General features: G+C 47.8%; 2 protein-coding genes across 5 annotated transcripts; one reads left to right on the top strand and one right to left on the bottom strand.

Moving 5' to 3' along the window:
- Nucleotides 1-409: 409 nt before the first annotated feature.
- On the bottom strand, nt 410-16022 carry TRADD (TNFRSF1A associated via death domain). Of its 2 annotated transcripts, XM_031615310.2 has the most exons (5): nt 15890-16022; nt 14334-14493; nt 8839-9116; nt 6198-6384; nt 410-5265 (listed from the first exon to the last, which is right to left on the bottom strand). In XM_031615310.2, the coding sequence occupies exons 2-5, from the start codon at nt 14473-14475 to the stop codon at nt 4958-4960; spliced, it is 915 nt and encodes a 304-aa protein (XP_031471170.2). In that variant the 5' UTR covers nt 14476-14493; nt 15890-16022; the 3' UTR covers nt 410-4957. The 2 variants fall into 2 exon arrangements, with proteins under 2 accessions (XP_031471170.2, XP_090005830.1); XM_090149704.1 differs by lacking the exon at nt 15890-16022 and having other exon boundaries at nt 8839-9256; nt 14334-14469.
- FBXL8 (F-box and leucine rich repeat protein 8) lies at nt 14873-20495 on the top strand. Of its 3 annotated transcripts, none has more exons than XM_090149702.1 (3): nt 14873-15396; nt 17290-17520; nt 18056-20495. In XM_090149702.1, exons 2-3 carry the CDS (start codon nt 17357-17359, stop codon nt 19029-19031), a joined length of 1140 nt encoding a protein of 379 aa, XP_090005828.1. In that variant the 5' UTR covers nt 14873-15396; nt 17290-17356; the 3' UTR covers nt 19032-20495. The 3 variants fall into 3 exon arrangements, with proteins under 3 accessions (XP_090005828.1, XP_090005827.1, XP_031471416.2); XM_090149701.1 differs by lacking the exon at nt 14873-15396 and adding an exon at nt 15912-15979; XM_031615556.2 differs by lacking the exon at nt 14873-15396 and having other exon boundaries at nt 16015-17520.
- The last annotated feature ends 18 nt before the right edge of the window (nt 20496-20513 follow it).

The following is a 20513-nucleotide window of genomic DNA, read 5'->3' as shown; positions in this document are numbered from 1 at the left end:
ATGCCATTGGCCCTCTTGGCCACAAGTGCACACTGCTGGCTCATGGCCGACCTGTCGTCCACCAGGACACCCAGGTCCCTCTCTGCAGAGCTCCTCTCCAGCAGCTCATCCCCCAACCTGTACCGGTGCATGCGATTATTCCTCCCTAGGTGCAGGACTCTACACTTGCTTTTGTTAAATGAAAACGCCATGCTGGCTTTGCTGGGTTTTGACTTGAAATTGCAGCCATGAACTTTCAGGTGGGCACCGGCCTTGGGGCAGGACTCTATTCTGCATCCATTCTGCATCCAGAGACTTCAGCTGGATGCTGCTGTGACAGCTGGTGGTAGCTGGTGAGGCCAGAACTTCAGAACCCTTTTCTTCTCACCACCATATGAAGTGTTTAAAAAGAAAGTCTCTCAGGCTCTTTTTGTCAAAAGTATATGTTTATTTATAAAAGAGGATGGAAAAATAGACCAAAGTGCTTTTTTTTTTTTTTTTTTTTTTTTTTTTTCCTATAGAGGACAGTACCGTGGAGGCTGAATGTCCCAGACCTGAGTATGCATGGCTTTGCAGCCCACAGCTGCAGATGCTGATCCCAATCTGATGCTGCATATTGTGGAAATTTGGAAGTAGAAGGTCAGCAAGGGATTTTTCCACTGATGACTAAGGGACCTGACCACAGATCTCCAACTGATTTAAATTAGTCAAACTCCTTCACTGGCTTTAAAAGTTAAGCCCAGTGAAATCCAGAGAAGAAAAAAAAAGGTGCAATTTTTTTACTTCTGGCCTTAAAAACTGCCTCACCAGTTGGACCTATTGCTGTGCAAAAGCCAAGTGGCCAGACTCAGCTGTGGGAAGCAGAGCACCTCACCAACCCCACTCATCCGCCCTGCTGTGTTGGTCAGACTGAAGAAACCTCCTCCATCCCCATTCCAGCACTGCCTCGGATTCAGATGTGCAATGCCACGGGTTCGTAGCTACGTATGAAGTTTCAGTTAAACTAAACAAGTGAGTTTGGGGCCCCTCAGTGCCCTATGTGCCATGTTAGGTTCCTGCTCTGAGGTATCTCTGGAAAGGCAGAGCTGACCCTCTGACACACTGGGATGTCTCCTCTGTGCTGAAGCAGATTTTTCAATGAATGGCAAAAAGGAAAAAAAACACAATTCCTTCACACGAGGAGAAGAACTTCTGCCAGAGCAGCTTCCTCTCCAGGCACTCTGACTTCCCCAAACAGGTGGTTTCCCTCACCCTACACACCTTTTGATCTTAATGTTGTCCAGATCTTGATATTTTCTGCTGCAATTTCCCCCAGTTGTGAAGCAGATACAGTACTGAGACTTCCTGTGAAACTTCAGGAAACCATTTTAGCTGGGGGCTCACCTGAAGCTCTGTAACCCACAGTGCTCAGACATGAGCTTCCCATTCTGCATTAAAAACAATCCACATATCTGCCTCTGCAAGTGTATGGAGCCCTGGAAAGTGTTGCTGCAAGCAGTCGACTGGCATTTGTTTTTAATTTGACTTGCTGTGAAAAACTGGAAGTGAATTTTGTTATTTCTTTTCGATCTGGCTCACGATTTTCCAGTGGTTCCAATCACTAACATCAAAACCCTGTCCTTTTTGTGTCAGCTCGTCCATAGGCAGCTGCAGCGTGTGAGAACTAAAGCTGGCAGAAAGCACCTTCCCTGCCCTGCTTTGATTGATCAGCTGGGATGATGCGCAGGCTTTTTCAGCAGTGTATTAAAATCTATGGTGTGTTCTTCACCATCACCCAAGAGGCACAATGCTGGCCTTTGGCTGGCCCTGTCCTGCACAGCAGTCCGATGTGTTCCTTTGTGCCGTTTTACACCTGGGTGCTCCCTCTGTTCACCTTCTGAGCAACCTCATGTTAAAGTCTGCACACTTTGACTTCCACTGCCTCTTGCTGCCCAGCTGTAGCTCCACTGTGCCAAAACAACTCGCTCAAATCCTCCTTTGGATGCGTTTTTATTCCTTCTGGCAGACTGAAAGGAGCCTCCTTCAAATCTGAAACACTGCTAAAACCACAGAAACAGTCTGCACCACAACAAAAGCCCTCTTGGATCCTTCCCTGGACGCATGTTTTGGCCTGGTTTCTGCTCTTTGTTTTATTTTTTGTCTATCATTTCACTTTTTACACAGAACTGATAACTATCTTCATTTGCTTTTAATATTGTGGCCCGGTTTGATGCATGTTTGATCATCTCCCCCAGCAGTATTTTTTTCAGGCATATCTACACATATGGGAAGAGTTGCCATGGGATGCGGCCCAGTCCAGCTGCAGCTCTGCTCTCAGCCCATCTCACATGCTAGACATCAGCTGATCAGCATAAGTAGTACTGAGGGAGGGTCACCTGCATGTCTTGGCACCTGAGTAGGGGCAGTGTGCAACAGCTTTGCCCAGGAAAGGAAGAAAGCCAGCGCCCAGCACTGAGTGCCTGCTTTCCAGCAAGTATCCCCAACATGTTATTCTTCCTCTGGTCTCACTCACTGCATTGCTATCAGAGGTAAAGATTCTAATTTCTTCCACAAACCTCTGCTAATGTTTTTTGTTTGTGAGTGCTCCTTCCTGTCCTGTGTGCTGTAAGTCCCCTTGTCCTGGCATGCTGGTGCACAACAGCTATAAAATCTTCTGGATAAAACAGGCCCAAGTCCAGAGTCATGCCCTAACCACATGTCAATTCGATGCAAATGACACTGGGTTCTCACATCCTACAATTTGTCTGTTTCATCACAAGGCATCTGTGAAAATTGCCTCTATGTGCCAGATGACACAGAAAAACCCCAACTCTTTTAGCAGGAAGGAGTCTGCTTGAGACCAGAATCAAATGTGCATTGCACATAACATACGACTACTGGTGTACCTGATTTCTGAAAAGAAGGAGCCAGGAGCTCCAGCACTTAATGGCACTTTAGGGAGGGAATCTGTGAGTAAGAGGAAACACACAGGCCAATTGCTAGCAGAGGAATAAAATGCACAAGGTTTGCATTATAAAAAAAAAAGAAAAAAGCATTCATGCTTAGTGCTCTGTAAGTAAGAAAGTTTTTGTACTTGAAGTCGATGCTGAAGAATGAGCCTTTCTCATTTGGAGTGCTAAGAGATGATATAGAAGCTTTTATACACCAATGAGCCACTGCCTTACCATTGTGCGAACACTGAGCACGTGAATATCGATAGGCTGAGAACTTAGAAATATTCATTACCAATGAGGCAACAGACTGTGCATAGATCATGTTTTCTGAAAAGCCATTTGTTGCAAAATAAAGAGCAAACACTGCTGCTCTTACAGTAACTTTCAAGTTTCTGATTTTTTTTTTAATACCATTGGCCAGGTGGGCTGCTGCCAAACAGAGTTTCCCAGCCAGGGAAAGCTAAATGCTCCAAAGTACAGTCCCACTGCAGCCTAAACTAACAAAGACCAGCATCACTGTGCTGGTCCCAAAAGGAAACATGGCAGAGATACTAATTTTCTTTTGGGAGAGCACTGGTACTTCTGGAAGGGAGAGGACAGGACACGGAAAACATTCTTCTCTGTCTGACATAACTTCCACCACCCTCCCATGGATGGGAAGGTCAAAGAGGAAGAGAGTTAACAGAGGCATCTAAGTAAAACTGTATTAGTAAAAAATAAGGAATATGTCAAAACTGGTTGTTGTGCTTTACACGACCTGTGTTGAGCTAGAAACTTGTTGCTCCGTGCTTTGGTATAGGCAAAGGTATAAGCTCTGCTCTGTCGCAGCCTGCATCAACACACCAAGGGACAGCAGGCTTATCCCACTGGAACTGAAAGCAGGAATCAGCCCTGAGTTTTGGGTACTTTCTCTTGTAAGAAATATTTTGCCCTCAAAAGCAAGGCAGGTAGGTCCAGCCATGGGACCTGATGCCCAAGTGTCACACAGCAACAACACTGTTGTTATTGGAAAGGCTCTGTGCAAATCCTAACACTCAAGATGCACAAGCGAGTAACCCTCTCTGGTGAACTCAGCAGGCCAAGGACAGGTTGAGCAAAGGCACTGGCAGCCAGCTGGTTGGAGAGGCTTGCTCAGGGGGGTCTGGCTGGTATTTGATGCTGCAATGCACCATACAGCAGCAGGTTCAATCAGTGACCTGTAGGTAACTTGCTGACTCTAAGGCTGTATATTTTTCTTGCAGCACTGTGTTTTTCTTTTCACAAACTCCTCCAGGCTGGTGAGAAGTGCTAGACGTGAGGCAGTCAATATATTTTTGTACACCATAGTCCTGAAAGAGCTGGGAGTCATTCTCTGAATTTGTGCTTATCCACTGTTTGTTCAGCGCCTGAAGTCTGTTCTACAGCAGCAATCTTGTGCCCTGTGGAAGATGATGACTGCCTTAGGTAAAGGGGAACCTTCACGTGGTGAGATGTGGGAAGGAACGACACTGGGGTAGAGCAGGACAGGTGTACTTGCTGCAGATGGTCCTCATTTGAATAACAAAGAAAACAATATAAACTTGACTTTTTTCCTTTTTTCCTTTGTCTTTACATAGTTTCAAGCCTGAAGGCATAAATATCAATATAAGACAATATATTGCAGTTCTCCAGGTGATGGCCCTGGGCCACATCTGAGAAACAGTGGCTTTGCTTCCCAGGGAAATTCTCTGAGATGCCTTCCTTGCTTTTCACCTTCTCCCACCTTTTCTAGGGCTTGTTAACTTGCCTGGCTGCTTCTCTGTGACATTTCAGTCCTGAAGGAGGTCAGGCTGAAAGCCTCTCTCAGTGGTTCACAGGAAAGTGACATCTACTTCTGGAAACAAAGAAATAAGGAACATCAGAGCCCCATGTTGGCTTCTGGGAGCACAGAAACTCTGCCCAGAGCACTCCCTTCAGCACATAAACCTGCAGTGATTTTCAAGGCATTACATTCCCAGACGCTGGCAGCAGTCTCATACACTAGCTAAAGCAAGAAAGCCCTCAGCAATGTCACTACCCTTTGGGCTCTAGGAGTCATCCTCATTGGAATGAAGGCCCAAGAGCTCCTCAGACAAGCTGGTGAGACCATTTTCTTCCAGAGCAGCAATCAGTCGTGCTATCGTTGCCTTCTTCCCCTCTGACTGGATAAATCGGAGAAGCATCTGATAAGCTTGTTCATAAAGTCCCTCTCGGTCGTATTCGTGGGCCAGGTTATCAATGACAGGATCTCGCAGGGCCCGGCAGTTCTTCTGCAAAGAACGGCCCACTTGCTTCCACTTCTTGGACACAAGCTTGGCAAATTTCTGGTGGTCATCTGGTGTGAGCGTTCTATTGTCTGAAAGGAACAGAGGGCAGATTAAATATAGGGTTTCATGGCTGATGTGATATAGGCAGGGTCAGTCCAAGGTTTGCTCAGTGTTCTATAAAGCTGGGAGACTGTTCAGAACTCACAGTGCATTGTTAGACAGCTGTGCTGCTGCTCTGCTTGTCTGCTGGTGTTTTAACACCTGGCCAGCACTGTGTTAGAAGCAGAAGTGCAAGTGCAGTGAGGCTTGCTGCGGGCAGGGGCTTCTGCACCCTGACACAATCCTCTAACACTGGAAAGAGAAAATCAACTGAGCAGCACCAATGGCTTGGGTGGCACCTACCTGCTCCCAGCTGTCTGCTCTGGCATGTCTGGCCTCCTGTCAGGCTCAAACCATTTCCCCTCCAAAATCCTTCCTTGACATCAAGGTATCTGGGCTTGTCCCTACCTAACAGGTTTTTATTTTTCTATTTTTCCTGGACTTTGACAGAGCTCAATTTTCTTTGACAGACATCCTCTTTGTTTCAGCCTTTCAAAAGCAACTCAGACCAAGCCCCCTGTTCCCTGGCTACATATCCTTAAAGTACTGAAATGCAGACATGAGCTCTCTCCTCAGCTGTTTAGCACTGGGGACTGTTCACACACCTTAAGCACACTTGGAAAAGACCAAGCTGATTTCAGACTAAAACTGCTACACGGGACCATCTGAAAGCTTTTTGCAGTGGACATCGCTGGAAACAGATGGTGTACTGCAGGGAGCCTGGACTAAGCAGGCCAGCAAGCCACCCCAGGACAAAAATAAGCCAAGGCCTGATCTGAAGGAGTGTAGCATTACTATTGCAACTCCTTCTCCACAGGATGCTGGGAGATCCTTAGTTTATCCGAGGTAGACTTCACCACATGGTGACATTAATGTTCCCTTCTGGCCTTTGAGATTCACTGGCTTAGTTCTCATTACTCACCAAACTGCTGTCCCTGAAAAAGAAATGTGACTTGTGGGGAAAGGGGGCTGCCTTGAGAAGGTAGAGACAGGGAGTTCGGTGACATGCAGTCCTTGGAAGGCATGTTGTTGTTGATGTTGTGGTGAAGAATCAGGCTCTTGAGGCGTTCCTCCAGCTCTGTGATCTCCTCATCCCGCAGGCGGTCAGGCTGTAATGCAAACAGCATTGATGATTTATGCCAGGTTCACCATCTCACAAAGCCGCAGGTATTTAGCCGGAGGCAGGTTTTCAGTATGGCTTAAGATCACAGTGTTGAGAGAGAAGCAATGAGATTGCTATAGCTTGTGTTGTAAATTGGACAAATAAGATAGCCTAATGGAGTTCTGGCACAAAGTCTGTGCTTTTCTACCTGCAGTGTGATATGAAATGGGCAGTGTCCCCCTCCTGGGTCTGTCACATGCATCAATGACTACTTACCAGCTGCACAAAACTGTTCCTAGTCCATGTTTATTTTCAGAAGCCCACTGCAAGAATTAAGGCTGTAGAGCTTCTCTGATTTACTCCACATGAGAGTCAGACCCACAAAATAGGGTGAGCTGATATAACAGCTCATGGCCACCAAAGCAGGAGCTCCTGCTACTCTCCTTCTCCCTGCCTTCCCCTCTTATACTTAAGTGTTGTTCCTAGTGTCTCCTGCAACCTCTTCAAGCCAGTTCTTCTTGCTAACCGAGATAAAACAGATGTGATATCCAAAGAGAAAGTAAGGAGAAATGGGATAAGAAAATAATGCAGAGCACATCTGAGCAGTCAAACTCGGCGAGTGCTCTGACTCAGTTTCGTGTTTAAGCTCGCATACAACAGGTTGGTACCCAGCACTGCCCTGAGCCGGTGACTTGATTTTTCTGGCTGCTGCGCTGGTAGGCAAAGGTCAGGCTGAGTCAATTCTGGGGAACAGACAATAAGCCCATTTCTCTTGTCCAGTCAGCTAATTCAGCAGAGCGAGGGAGCAGCAAGCAGAACTTGAAAGGGTGTGTGTTATCACACGTTTGGTCCTGGTCCTGTTTGCATTTCATCTCTGCGCTTGCAGAAAAGCAGCCTGTCAGAACATACTCTCGTGCCTGATCTTCCTGTGGAGGCAGAGACTGCCTGATCCTAAGGACCCCTGAGAGGGAAGCAAAGCTGTCAGATATTGGTAGTTCCAGGTGGGAAAAAAAAAAGAGGAGAGGAAAAAGGCAATAAGCTTAATCACAGCAAGTGCTTTGGTTTTGTGGTAAGATGACAAGATCCCACTGTTAGAATCATAGAATCACAAGGTTGGAAAGGACCTACAAGATCATCTAGTCCAACCATCCACCCATCACCACTGCTACCACAGTTACTAAACCAGATCTCGTAGCTCCTCATCCAGATGCCTCTTGAACACTGCAGGGACAATGACTCCACCACCTTCCTGGGCAGCCATTCCAGTGCATGATCACTCTGAGAGAAAAAGTTCTTCCTTATGTCTAATCTAACCTCCTCCACAGGTACAACTTGCGGCCATTTCCTCGGATCCTGTTTGTTGCCTGGGAGAAGAGGCCAAACCCCTCCTCATCCTCCTCAACCTCCCTTCAGGAAGCTGTAGAGTGCAATGAGGTCTCCTCTGAGCCTCCTCTTCTCCACACTAAACAATCCCAGCTTTCTCAGACTTGTGCTCCAGACCCCCCACCAGTTTTGTTGCCCTTCTCTGGACAGGGCCCCAATGTCTTTTTTGTAGTGAGGGGCCCAAAACTGAACACAGCACTCGAGGTGCGGCCTCACTAGAGCTGAGTACAGGGGATGATCACCTCCCTGCTCCTGCTGGCCACACTATTTCTAATGCAGGGCAGGATGCCATTGGCCACCTTGGCCACCTGGGCACACTGCTGGCTCATGTTCAGCCGAGCATCAACCAACACCCCCAGGTCCCTTTCCTCTTCACAATCATCCAGCCACTCGTCCCCAAGTCTGTAGCACTGCATGGGGTTGTTGTGGCCAAAGTGCAGGACCCGGCACTTGGCCTTGTTGAACCTCATCCCATTCACCTCAGCCCAGCAATCCAGCTTATCTAGATTTCTCTGAAGGACTTCCCTCCCCTCAGGCAAATCAACACTACCTTCCAGCTTGATGTCATCTGCAAACTTACTGAAGGTACACTCAATACCTTCATCTAGGTCATCAATAAAGATATTAAACAAGATGGGCTCCAGTACTGACCCATGTTCTTGCTAGCAGGATTAGCCAAAGTGTGAGATGAGATCGACTCTAGATATCATCCTTGAGAGAGAGACATTGCTGTCAGAACAGCTGCCTGCTCCTGCTGGCAGCAGATGCTGCGTGTCCCCACTCTGTCACAAGCTGTTTGTGCAGCGCGTGATGTTTATGCTCGTGCTCATTTTAGGGACAGTTACCATTGCTGAGGATGAGATGTGTGAGGCAGGGGAGAAAGGTAACTCTGTGGTCCTTGAGAAAAGTGCCCAGATCTTTTCTGGGGAAGGACAGAGCTGTTCTCCATATTACAGTTGAGAGCTGAAGGAAGAAGTTGACAGCCCAGCACACAGCAGCAGAGCAGGTTTTGCACCCACTTTGCATCCTGTGCTACTGCTTCTCATCACTGCTTGGCTTCCCTCCCTCTCCCATTCACCTTTTCTCTGTAGATGCACTCCAGGCAGCGATCCTCATCCTTCAGCATGTTGTCCAGGTGCTCATTGCCAGCCTTCAGCTCCATTTCTAGAGGCACCGTGGTCACCGCCAAGGAGAGCTGGAGGTGGTTCTGGAGGGACTTCTGGAGCAATCCTTCTCGGTAACTCTGCAGGAAGCGGCGGCAGTTCTCCTGCTTGCAGAATTTGAGCTGGACTATCAGGTGTGGGTGGCTGCAGTGCACTTTGAGCATGTCCACACCATTCACGCTGCCGGTGGAGTCTGGCAGGGAGAAGTGAGCAGAGTCACTATCCAGGCACGAGACAGACAACCCAGACCCACTCCCATCCACCACCAAGCCTGCAATGGAGTAGCTTTTGAATCGTCTTCTCTCTGTGATAAAGTCCTCTGGGATGAAAAGCCTGTATATAAAACCAAGAGGAAAGGATTAAGTTTTTGCTGCCCTGTGACCATGAATCCCTGCAGCGTGGCATCCAGCGGAAGCTATTTGGTACTACAGCCCAGGTAACTATCCCAAAGCAGCCCACCGGGGGACGTTTTAAGTTCAAGGTTCTACTTCTAGGGCAGAAATGGTTAGATTAAAACAGTACACAACAGAGATACACATTTTATACAAAAAAAAGGCACAGTTCAGTTCAGTTCTGAGCCAGATTTCTGTCCCCATTGCTGGAGTTTCAGGCAGTGGTAAAGGTCCTGGAAGGAGACCTAGCATTTCTTCCCCAGCCCTGTGCCCACAGGTAGCTTCTGGCTTGATGCTTTCAGTGCATCTTGCAAATGGCAAATGACAGACCCAGCTACATGACAGACCCACCCCCAAGAATTTTGGCTGTCATAGAGGACGTCATTAAATTTCTTTGCACAAAGAATGAATTCACAGTAAAATGTCAGTGAGGACAAGGCAAGGATGTACCTTCTGAAGCCAGTGTGGATGGAGCCTGAGAGACATGGACAACAGAGGGAGGTCAGGCATTCATCCTTCCTTCTCCCAGCAGAGCTTAAATTCAATTAGCTGTGCACACTGACCTTGTCTTCTATGCTCTCTCTTGCAGCACTGGCCTGCGGGAGGTTGGCTGCACTGCTTCCGGCCTGTTGCTGGACAGAGCAGTAAGGATGGATCTGCTCAGACTGCCGTTGTATCAATGATTTCTAAACCACACATCATGGCATTATTTAAATGTGCCCAGAGGAATACTTAAGGCAAAGCAGACCTGCATGTTCTGCATTAGCTAGGACAAATGACCTAGCATTTAAAAATCTGTGCTAACAGTGGTATTACAGGCTTTACAGACTGCTGGTTGCATCAGAAGCTTTAGTTTGGACTAGATGCATAACTTGGACTATGTACTTAGGAGAAGCATTTTAATTCTGTTCAGGATTGCTGATCAGAAACGCCCTTTTATTTTTATTACTTCCTTCATGCTTTGTGTTTTATGCGTGCTAATTAAACAAAAGCTTGCATAACTGTGCAAGAGGGCAGCAACTTCAAAAGCAGCTTCTTTCTGAAACTTCTGACAGCTTCAGATTTCATGTCCTTTTTAGGTACGAATGAGCATGGCAGCATTTAGCATTACTGAGAGCTTTCCTTTAAATGTGTGAGCAGATGCACATTCCAGTGAAACAAAGCAGGCATAAATTGAGCCTAACTGGACAACTCTGTTGGGCTTCCTGCTGTTTCACATCTTTAGATGTGGAACTGGCCTGCACTAGACCAACTAGCCAGCTTTGCTAAATTGATGACTGCCAGAAGAAATTACATTATAATTGCATAAACCCAGTTAAACACTATGACCTCAGCTGTATGATAGGTAAAGAGCAGTGTGATAGCGGTTCTAGGTAAATATGATAAACTCTTCAAATTACTATTAGTCTACAGTCAGCTTGGTGCAAATGTAAGCAGAGAAACATACTTTTATGGCTATCTGTATCTGAAGACCTTTTTTTGATGTAACTAGGGCTAAGTACAACTGATGTTAATGTAATTGTGCCTGTTAAAGTCAGAAAAAAACTTCTGTTGGCTATCACTCATTTAAAAAATAGCCTTCAAAAAAAGGAAATCTTGTTTCTGTAGCAGAAATCAAGTATTTTTCATACCAACTGCAATCCTCCTACATAAATGTGTTTAAGTAAACATTCATAAAATAGGATCATTCACAAGACAGTTCAAGTTGGAAGGAAGCCCAGGAAGTCTCTAGGCCATCCTCCTTTGCAAAATAGAGTCAGTTCTGAAGTCAGACCAAGTTGCTGAGGGCTTTATCCATGCCAGGAGAGAGAACACAAAACTGGGCAACTGTGTCCTCGAGAGGAAAATGTTTGACCTGTTATCCAATGTCTACCTTGTTTCCATTTATGCCTGCTGTCTCTCATTTCCCACCTACTACCATCAGAGTGCATCGTTCTCTCCCTGCTAGCCTCCCTGGAGGTACTGGCAGGCTGGTGGCAGGTGCTCCCCAAATCCTTCTCTTCTCCAGGGTGAACAGGTCTGGCTCCTCAGCATCTCCTTACCAAGCATCTCAGTGGCCCCCTGATGAACTCGTTTCATGTTATCAATGTCTTTCTTGTACCGCAGGGCCCAAATCTGGGTGCAGTATTTTAGATGTGGTCTAATGAGTGCTAAGCAGAGAGAAATAATCATTTATCTTGATACACTGTATTTCTGGGTTGCCAGAGTTCATGTTTAGCTTGCTATCTACCAAGAGCCTCAGGTCCTTTTCAATAGAGCTGCTCTCCAGCCAGTCCATCCCCAGCCTGTTCTGCTGCTGGGGTTCCTCCTTCTCAAGGACAGATTCCTTTGCTACTACTGAATTTCATAGGATCCCTGCTTTCTCATTCCTTCAGCTTGTCCAGATCTCTCTGAATGGCGGCCCTGTCCCTGAGCATATATTGTCTTGTGCCCACTCTTCAGGATCATCTGCAAACCTGACAAGAGTCATAGTCTGAAGAGAGATGCCAGCCTTTCTGGGTAACAGGGCCTTCCTTTCTGACTTGGCAGCCTCAGCAGACGACAGATCTTTCTGAGCATGAATACAGACACTAAACCCCATGCTACTGCTGATCATAGAATGGCTTAGCTTGGAAGGGATCTGCTGGCTCATGTCCTGCTTTTCATCTACCAGGACCACCCACATCCTTCTCTGCAGGGCTGCTCTCAATGAGTTCTTCTCTCAGTCTGCACATTGCCCCAGCCAAGTGCAACACCTTCTATTCTGAAACACCTTCTATTCTATTTTATTATGTCAAATGCCCCACTCAGCTTGGTGTCATCTCCAAACTTGTTGAGGGTACACTCAATCCCACTACCTCTGTCATTGATAAAGATGCTGAAGAGCACCAGACCCAAGATGGACCACTAGGGAACACCACTTGTGACCAGCCTCCAGCACAGACATAGAGCCATTGACCAGAACCCTCTGGCTGTGACCATTCAACCAATTCCTTATCCACAGAATAGTCAAGCCTTCAAATCCATCTCTCTCCAACTCAGAGATAAAGATGCAGTGCGGGACTATGTCAAAATCCTTGCACAAATCCAGGTAGATAACATCAGTTGCCCTTCCTTTGTCCACTGATGTTGTCACTCCACTATAGAGGGCCACCAAATTCATCAGGCATGACCTGCCCCTAGAGAAGCCACACTGGCTGTCTTGGATCACATCTAGCACGTGCCTTAACAAGTCTCCCAAGAGGATCTGTTCTATGATCTTCCCATGCACAGAGATGGGGCTCACTTCCTCATAGTTCTCCAGGTCTTCCCTTCTCCCTTTCTTAAAAATGGGAGTGATGTTTCCCTTTTTCCAATAACTGTGGACTTTGCATGGCAGCCATGACTTTTCATTTATGATGGAGAGCAGCTTGGCAACCACAGCAGCCAGTTCCTTCAGAACCCTGGAATGCATATCGTCTGGCCCCACAAACTTGTACAATTCAGATTTGTGAGGTGGTCTCTGATTTGCTCTGCTCCTACAGTCGTAGGGATTTTGCTTCCCTGACTCCCACCTAGAAGTTCAGTGACACAAGAGGTGAAGGAAGCCTGACTGGCAGTGACAGCTGAGGCAAAGAACTTGTAAAGTACCTCACCCTTCTCCATGTCTGAGGAGGCCAGTTCTCCATTCTCCTTTACCAGAGGGGGTACACAGTCCTTCATCCATCCCTTCCACCCAATGTATCTGGAGAATCCCTTGTTGTTTTTCACATCCCTTGCCAAGTTTAATTCCACCTGTGTCTTAGCTTCCCTGATCCCATCCCTTCACATCCACACAGCATCGCTATACTCCTCCCAGTCCACCCATCCCTGCTTTCACAGCTTGTACTTTTCCTTCTTTCCCCTCAGTCACAAGGAGGGTGGACATGGTGGCTATGGAGCAGATCAGCACCATGCTGAGCCAGGCAGCCAACTGCTGCAGCAGCAGTCTGATGACTGTGGTCACCTTAAGTCCTACAATGGCCCCAGACTGCAAATCCAACTCAGTGTTGCTCAGGTCAAGGCAAGTAGCACTCATGAGAAAGCCTGGCCTTATGAAAGCCCAGAGCTTGCAGAAGCTGAAGCAAGAGTACACATCTTGTTCTTGAGAATGGAGATCCTGCTGTTCAAGTAGGTGGTGGAGGGCTCCTCTGAGTAGGCGTCCAGGGGCTGCAGTGGATTCCTGCTGGGTGCTGATGCCCGGCATGGAGCCATTCTGATAGGATGCTCTCAAGTCTGTGTCAGGCGTCTCCAAGACCAAGCCCTGCTGGTGGCCCAGGGATGGTTCCTGCTGGCACCTCAGCTGCCCCCACTCCTACTCAATGCCACCACGGCCTCATGCCCCATTTGGTGGCCTACATCACCACCACCTTGCACACTGATTATGAAATGTCTTCCTTTTTTTCCTCTCCTTCGTCCCCCCTGGCTCACCACCCAACAGACTATGTGAGAGAGCTCTGCATAAAGGCAGGAATCTCTTAAGCATAAACTGACTGTAAACCTTTGGAGAGTCTTCTAAGTAGCCTTTTAAGGAATAAATAAGCACAGACTGTGGCTGATGCAGAATCCTGATATAAGCTGAACACTGCAGGCAAAAGAGAAAATGTTCCCATGACTATAATCCATCCAGACAGATTAATAACTCTTATCACTCATGAAATGGGCACACAGCTGAACACACCTGAGTGTTTCTACAGCAATGAGTGTATGCTGATTAGATGAAGAGCAATAGCTGGACATATTGCTAACCCATTTCAGTTATGAGGGAGACATGTTAGTATGAATGGCAGTGAAGGTTTTGCATCCAGTTGCATACAAACTCAAATCACAGCCTGAAATTGTGAAAGAGAAAGACTAGATTGCATGAAATTGCAGTCATCCTATCTGTTAGCTGTGTCTTGGGTTTGCAGAGTAAGCACCAGAATTCCTTTCCCTTGAGTGGGGGATTAAAGAAAGGCTTGGCATTGCTATGTGAAGACATGAGACTTTCAGTTTGCCAATATATCAGAGAGGATGGGTACCTGCTAATGCCAGCTTCAGTGCCTTGAACACGCAGGGCTTCTTCTGGGAGCTTTCATAGAGATTTGGCAGGATGATAGTCTTGCACGTTGACTGAAGGAAGAGGTAAGCACTGCCAATCCAAGGAGTGGAGCTACCTGCCATCTTCAGCACCTGTATCAGCTGAGAGACCACAGAATAAATGGCCTGACATGAGGAGAGCATGAGCATGAAAAGATTACGCAGATTTGCCCTTGTTTTTTGAAGGAGATGGTGGTGTTGCTGAAGCAAGAATACTCTTTAAGGAGTTCACTGTTATTTTGTAAAGAACAGCAAAATGGAACCTGGTGGCCCGAAAAATTGGCAGCTCACAAAGCTCTGCATTCATTCTCCACTGGATTCCGTTTATTTATAGTCCAAAAATACTCCATGGCCTCATTTCTCCCCAGCACAGTAAGATTACAACCAAGATGTACTCTGGGATTGTAGATCACAAACTGAAAGTTGATTTATCTAAAACTTTACAGCAAGAAGGTGTATCAGATCATCCTGACCTCATGTGCAGCATCAGTAATCCCCATGGCCACTGTAAGGGCCTTGCTCTCTGTTTACATAGCTGTTGGGAAGCACGCATGTGCTCCAGAGACTCCAAACCTGCCAAATCAGCAAAAAATAATCTATGGTGCAAGGCCTCCAAAATCCTGAGAGCTACAGCACAGCAAGAGAAGAGATGCACAGAGGCTGATGCAAATCGTAACCGCAGCAGGATCCCATGTAGGAACCACACGATACTGCAGAGCTGCTGGCACACACAGTGCAAGCGCACAGCAGCCTTACAGGCCTCTCACACAGGCTGGGAACCTTCGTATTTCTCTTCATCAGCGTCAGTCAGGGACTCATAACCTGCTCCTAATAAAGCACAGCAGCCACGCAGCGCCCAGCAGTGCTGCCTTCACCCTGCTGCTGTCACTGTGGACTTCGACCAGCCCTGAGGCCGTAAGGTATTGGAAGGGGGATGGAATCAGTTTGGTCAGACAAACCCTTCGTGTGGTTCAGTGGGCATGCGGGACTCTTGGCTCTGCACTGGTAAGCTCTTGGGGATAACTCTTCATTTTAGGTCCTAGCTCTTTTATGATTCCTCTCCCCTTACAACAGCGCGTCCATCTCTCCATTCTCACCGTGCCCGTGCCTCGCTGGCCAGCTAATACAATCACAGGATAGTTTGAGTGGGAAGGGACCATAAAGGCCGTCTGCTCGCACTGCCTGCGCTGAGCAGGGACACCCACAGCTCCATCAGTGCTCACAGCCCCGTTCCCTGACCTTGGCTGCCCGCAGGGATGGGGCAGCACCAGCTCTCTGTGCAGCCTGAGCCACTGCCTCACCGCCCTGAGCGCGAAGAACTTCTTCCTTAGCTCCGATCCGAATCTCCCCTCCTTTAGCCTGCAGCCATCTCCCCGTCCTATCACTACAGGCTCTGCTGAACCGCCGCCCCCCACCACCGCACGGGCTCCCCCTCCCCGGCGGCCGCCCCCCCGCTTTCCCCCCCCTCCCTGCCCCGACGGCTCGGGGCGGCCCTTACCTCCCGCCGCCGCCGCCGCCCGGCCTCGGCGCCGCCGCTTCCGCCTCTGCGCGGCTGCGACGGACGCAGGGAGGCACCGCCCGCAAAGGGGTGAGCGGGGGAACCCCCCGTTGCGCTGCGGGCGGCGCGCTGCGCTCGGCCCCCTCGAGCCCCGGTGCGAGCCGCTCGGGGCGGGTGGATGGAGCACAGATGGGGGCGAGGGCTTCGTTGTCAGAGGAAACGACAACAGCAACAGCCGGCGGGCTCCCAGGAAGGAAGCGGGGCCGAGTCCTTCGGCCGCTGTCGCTCGTCGTTGGGGGAAGGGAAGGGGAAGCGCCGCTGTCGGTGCGACGATGGCAGATAGGACAGCTGCCGTGCGCCGCATCGCGCGCTGAAAAGAATGAGTCACGCTTCAAAGCGGCGAATTCTTGAAAAAACGCGGCCTTCTGCTCCGCTCGGAGTTGTGCCGTTTTGCATCGGAGGTCTCCGGCAGTTAAAAAGCGTGGCGGTGAAGTACTGCTGGGGCTCCGTGGCCTGGGGCCGCCTCTGGGATTCAGGCAGGCTGTGGGACGCGGCCGTTCCCCGGCGCTGTCCCAGGAACGGGAATGCTTGCAGGCCGCGCTGCTCTGCCGTTTAAAAATCCTGCTCTTGCTCACGATAGGGATTGAAAAGCTGTCTCGTGTCGGTGGTTTTATGCGGTGGTTTTAATTTAAGCAAAAAAAAAAATCTAGAAAAGTGGATGAAAAATACCATTATGTTCAGATGTTATCAATCTCAGCCTTTGTCCCAGGTGTTTATCGCTCACTTAGAAGGTCAATCAAAATGTGCTTTCCCAAGTCAGACTTGCATCAGTGGGGCTGATAATGAGTGGATTAAGAGTAATGAAACATTTCTGTCAAGCCGCCACGTCTTCTTACAGGCAAGGGTCACTGCAATAAAGCTGCCCCACTCTGCTCTGGGCCTTTTGTTTCGCAGTCGGTACAAAAATGGATGTGTGGGGCTGTTTTCTGTGTAGAGCTTCTGCTTGCAAAGAGGTTTTTTTCCCTTCAGTTTGAGAAATCTGTCTCAGCTTTTTGCATACCGGTGCAGCAGCACTAGAAAATTCTCTTGCATTTTTATTTCTTACAGTAGCAAAGTCCTTGCTGTGGGAAAATGCACTTTTTTCCCTCCAAAGCCTTGATCTGACATCTTTAATACTTGAAGAGTATTTCCCGACTACAGAGGCTTGGTTGGAAATAGTGTGCAAACATTCAGCCAGTGGATTTCCTCTATTTTTGTGCTGAATTTCAAAATGTGGTGAAGTTTCAAGTTTAAAATAGTGCTGACCCCCCCACCCCGTGATCCATTTGTATTGGTTTGACTTTGTATGTAAGTACTAAATATCTTCTTTTTTATTATTATTATTATTTTTTTTTTAACAGGGTTGTTTGAAAATTCACTACAGTTTTGGAAGTTTCCCCAATTTTTGAACCCAACTGAATCAGCAGCATGCTTGCTCCAGCCTCTGACCCATGGAGCTGCATCCCAGAGGAAATCCTCATCCAAATTTTTTATTACCTTTCTCTTCGAGATAGATACACAGCCTTCCAGGTGTGCAAGCAGTGGGCTGGGGCTGTTTCTTCCAGCTCCGTTTGGCATTTCACGGAGATCAGGTATGAGGAATGGGTTTCTGAAGTGTGAGCATCTCTGCAGGTGTAACAAGAGCATTACGTATCAGTGCATGTGGACGATTTACAGTGCTGTGCTGTGACAAATAATTGATGTTAGCCATGATTTGTGGATGTTGCTACATTTCGTGACTAGCATTTCTTTGTATAACAGAGAAAATGGTGTTATGCAGTGTGGACTTTTATATTAACTGCTGGTGATGATTTGGGTGCTATGGGAATTATTACATTCTTGGGTAAGTTCCTTCAAGTTGCTCCTTGAAAACAGCAGGAGACAAAGTTATTGGGTAGTCATTCTCATGGTGGCACTTACCTCACCGCTGGTCTTTCTGGAGGCTGACGCCTCACTCCCCCTCACTTGGTCAGAGTTTGGCCTTACAGTGACTTGCCAGGCATCTGGTGAGGAGAAATGTGCGTGTGATCTGTTGGTATTTGCCAGAACACAGTGAAGGAGAGAATCTGCTCTGTGTTTGCTTGGTTTACCTTCCACACTGACTGACCTTTTGTTTTACCCTTCCAGCTGTGATTCAGAGGATGAGGAGGGCATGCTGCAGAGCCTGTGCCAGTTCCTCAGCCAAATCAAACACCTGAAGATTAGATTTGACCAATCCAAAGAGGTCAACCGCAGGAATGTGACACGCATCTTAGATGTGCTGGCAAAGCAGAACCACAAGCTGCAGCAGCTGTGCATTGCATGCCATGGGGAGAACCCCTATTTCTACTCTGGCCAGGACATCCTGCAGAGCATACGGAATATGTGCAATGCTAACAACCAGATAGATCTTCAGCATATTGATTTTCGAAATATGCCCTTTACTCTCGATGGGGAGCTTGTTGAACTCCTAGCTACCACCAACCCAAACTTGCAAAGTTTGTTTATCAACAACCGCACCCTGGTGTGCAACGTGGCACCAAACACCGTTAGGAAAGTTCTCAGTGTGTGTCCCAAACTCTCAGCCTTGGGGGTTTACTATGCCAGCCTGTCCAGTGATGTATTTCTGGAGCTGCTCAAGCCAGAAAGAGCAGCTTTAACTCATTTAGACATTTTCTGTGAGCGCCTGGACAAATATATCCCAGTCATCTCAGAAGAGCTGTGGGCTGCTGTCAGGCAAAAACATCCTCGACTCTGCGTAGACCTCGAATTCGATCATACGGTCCCTGGCTGCACAATACCACGGATCCTAAAGCTGAACATACCTGTGAACACGCTGCAGCTGAACACCTACAATTACATGGTAGATCAGATTAGGTTTGTCACCCAGAGCTACAGCAGTACTCTGAAGAAGCTGATGCTACAAACCACATCCTCGGAGGACTTGAATTCCTCGCTAGTAGAGCTGGCAAGGCACTGCCATAATCTGCTGGAGATCCACTGCTACTGTGTGGTCAGCAAGGAGGTGGTGGAAGCGTTCCTCACGCATTGCCCCCATCTGAAACAATACACTCTCAAGGTCACCAAGGAACGGCACCCCTGGAAACCAGTGACAGTTCGGTGACCGGGTCACTTGTTCAGCAGTTTGTTGTTCTCAGATGGCCATTCAAAGAAATTGAACTACCTATTTTTAATTTTTCGTTATTGGAATGGGGATGACAGGTCTTTTCTCTTCTTTGTGTTCTCTATTTAGCAATGTGGGAATGCCGAGTTCACTCTTTGTGGAATTTTACAGGAAATCATAGTGAAATTTAATTTTTATGTTATGTTTTAGGCAAATCTCAAAGTCAAGCACATCGCGTCAGGCTCCCAGCAACTATTTAGGCTGACAGTTAAGGAAGTGACAGCTTCAGTGCAGGTTTCTGTGTCCATCGGGGTCCTTAGCCACGTGGGTTCACCTATAGCAACAGGCAGTGGTCATCTGATGGAAAATGCCCTCCAACCTTGGTAATTTCTCTTTTGGCATTTCTGTGATGATGAGCTCTCCTGGTATCCAGGTATCAGGTAACCTCCACTTTGTAACGGTCTGAACAGGATCTGAGTTATGTTAGAAAATGTAAGTGGGAGAAAAAGCGCTTAAGAAGGAGCAGTGATAAGTTCATAAGAAAAGGCACGTAGCCTGCGAGTACCCTTCTCTGTCCTTTCTTTCTCAGAAATGCACATTTTCAGGTATTTGAATGCCTTTGGCAATGACCTATGCTTTCACTGCATTGTTAATGTTTCTTAGGAGAATCAACAGCGTTTACAGTTTTTCCTGTCTCAGTCAGCAGCAAATGGCAAAGATATCATGCGTCTGAATTAGGATGAGCGTGGTGGTTAGTTGTGCCAAGGATTTTGATGAACTGTGATTTGAGGAGTAGTTTCAGATTTTAAATGGTCCTGGCATACAGCTCCCTTTGCAAGCAAATATTTAGAGCAATCTAAAGGATTTTGAGTGATAACAATAAAGGCATATTTTCTCATAGTTACACGTGTAGCTGTTTTCATCAGCCACCTTTGTCAGCCAAGAGCTAGATCAGCTCTCCCAGCAGATGAGACCTGTAGCCAAGCCAACGTACAGTTCTGCCTTTTCACAACCTTGCTGAAGACATGCAGCTCTGGGCTCTTGGTCAGGCTGTGCTCACCTCCACCGGCCAGCCTTTGGGGCAAGAGAATTCCAAAATAACAACTATGTGAGTGTTCAGACAAAGGCGATGCAGCAGTACTGAGGCGTCCCGCAGGCTCCCAGTGGGTGGATTCAGCCCGCAGCCTTGCTGACCTCCCAGTGCAAGGTGCACAGCACGTGTTCCCTCTGCATGACGCTGCGTATTTATTCACAGCTCTGCGAGATCGGCTGCGGTGCATTTTCATTCTGTGTATTGTTCTCTGGGGCTGGTGATGCCATTGCATTGTGCTGAGTTTTTATGAGGGAAAGCAACACTGCTGATGTGACTCCCAGGAGCCTACTTTCTACTGGCCCGGGATAAAATTCAGTGGTTCATTCTCTGTCGGACACACACGCGTGCAGGGAGGCTGGCATGCTGACAGCGATGGGGTCGGTGTAGCT

This window comes from Phasianus colchicus, chromosome 13 (genome assembly GCF_987193195.1).
Source record: "Phasianus colchicus chromosome 13, bPhaCol1.hap1.1, whole genome shotgun sequence".
NCBI classification, from domain to species: Eukaryota; Metazoa; Chordata; class Aves; order Galliformes; family Phasianidae; genus Phasianus; species Phasianus colchicus.
This window is presented reverse-complemented; position numbering and strand designations above follow the sequence as displayed.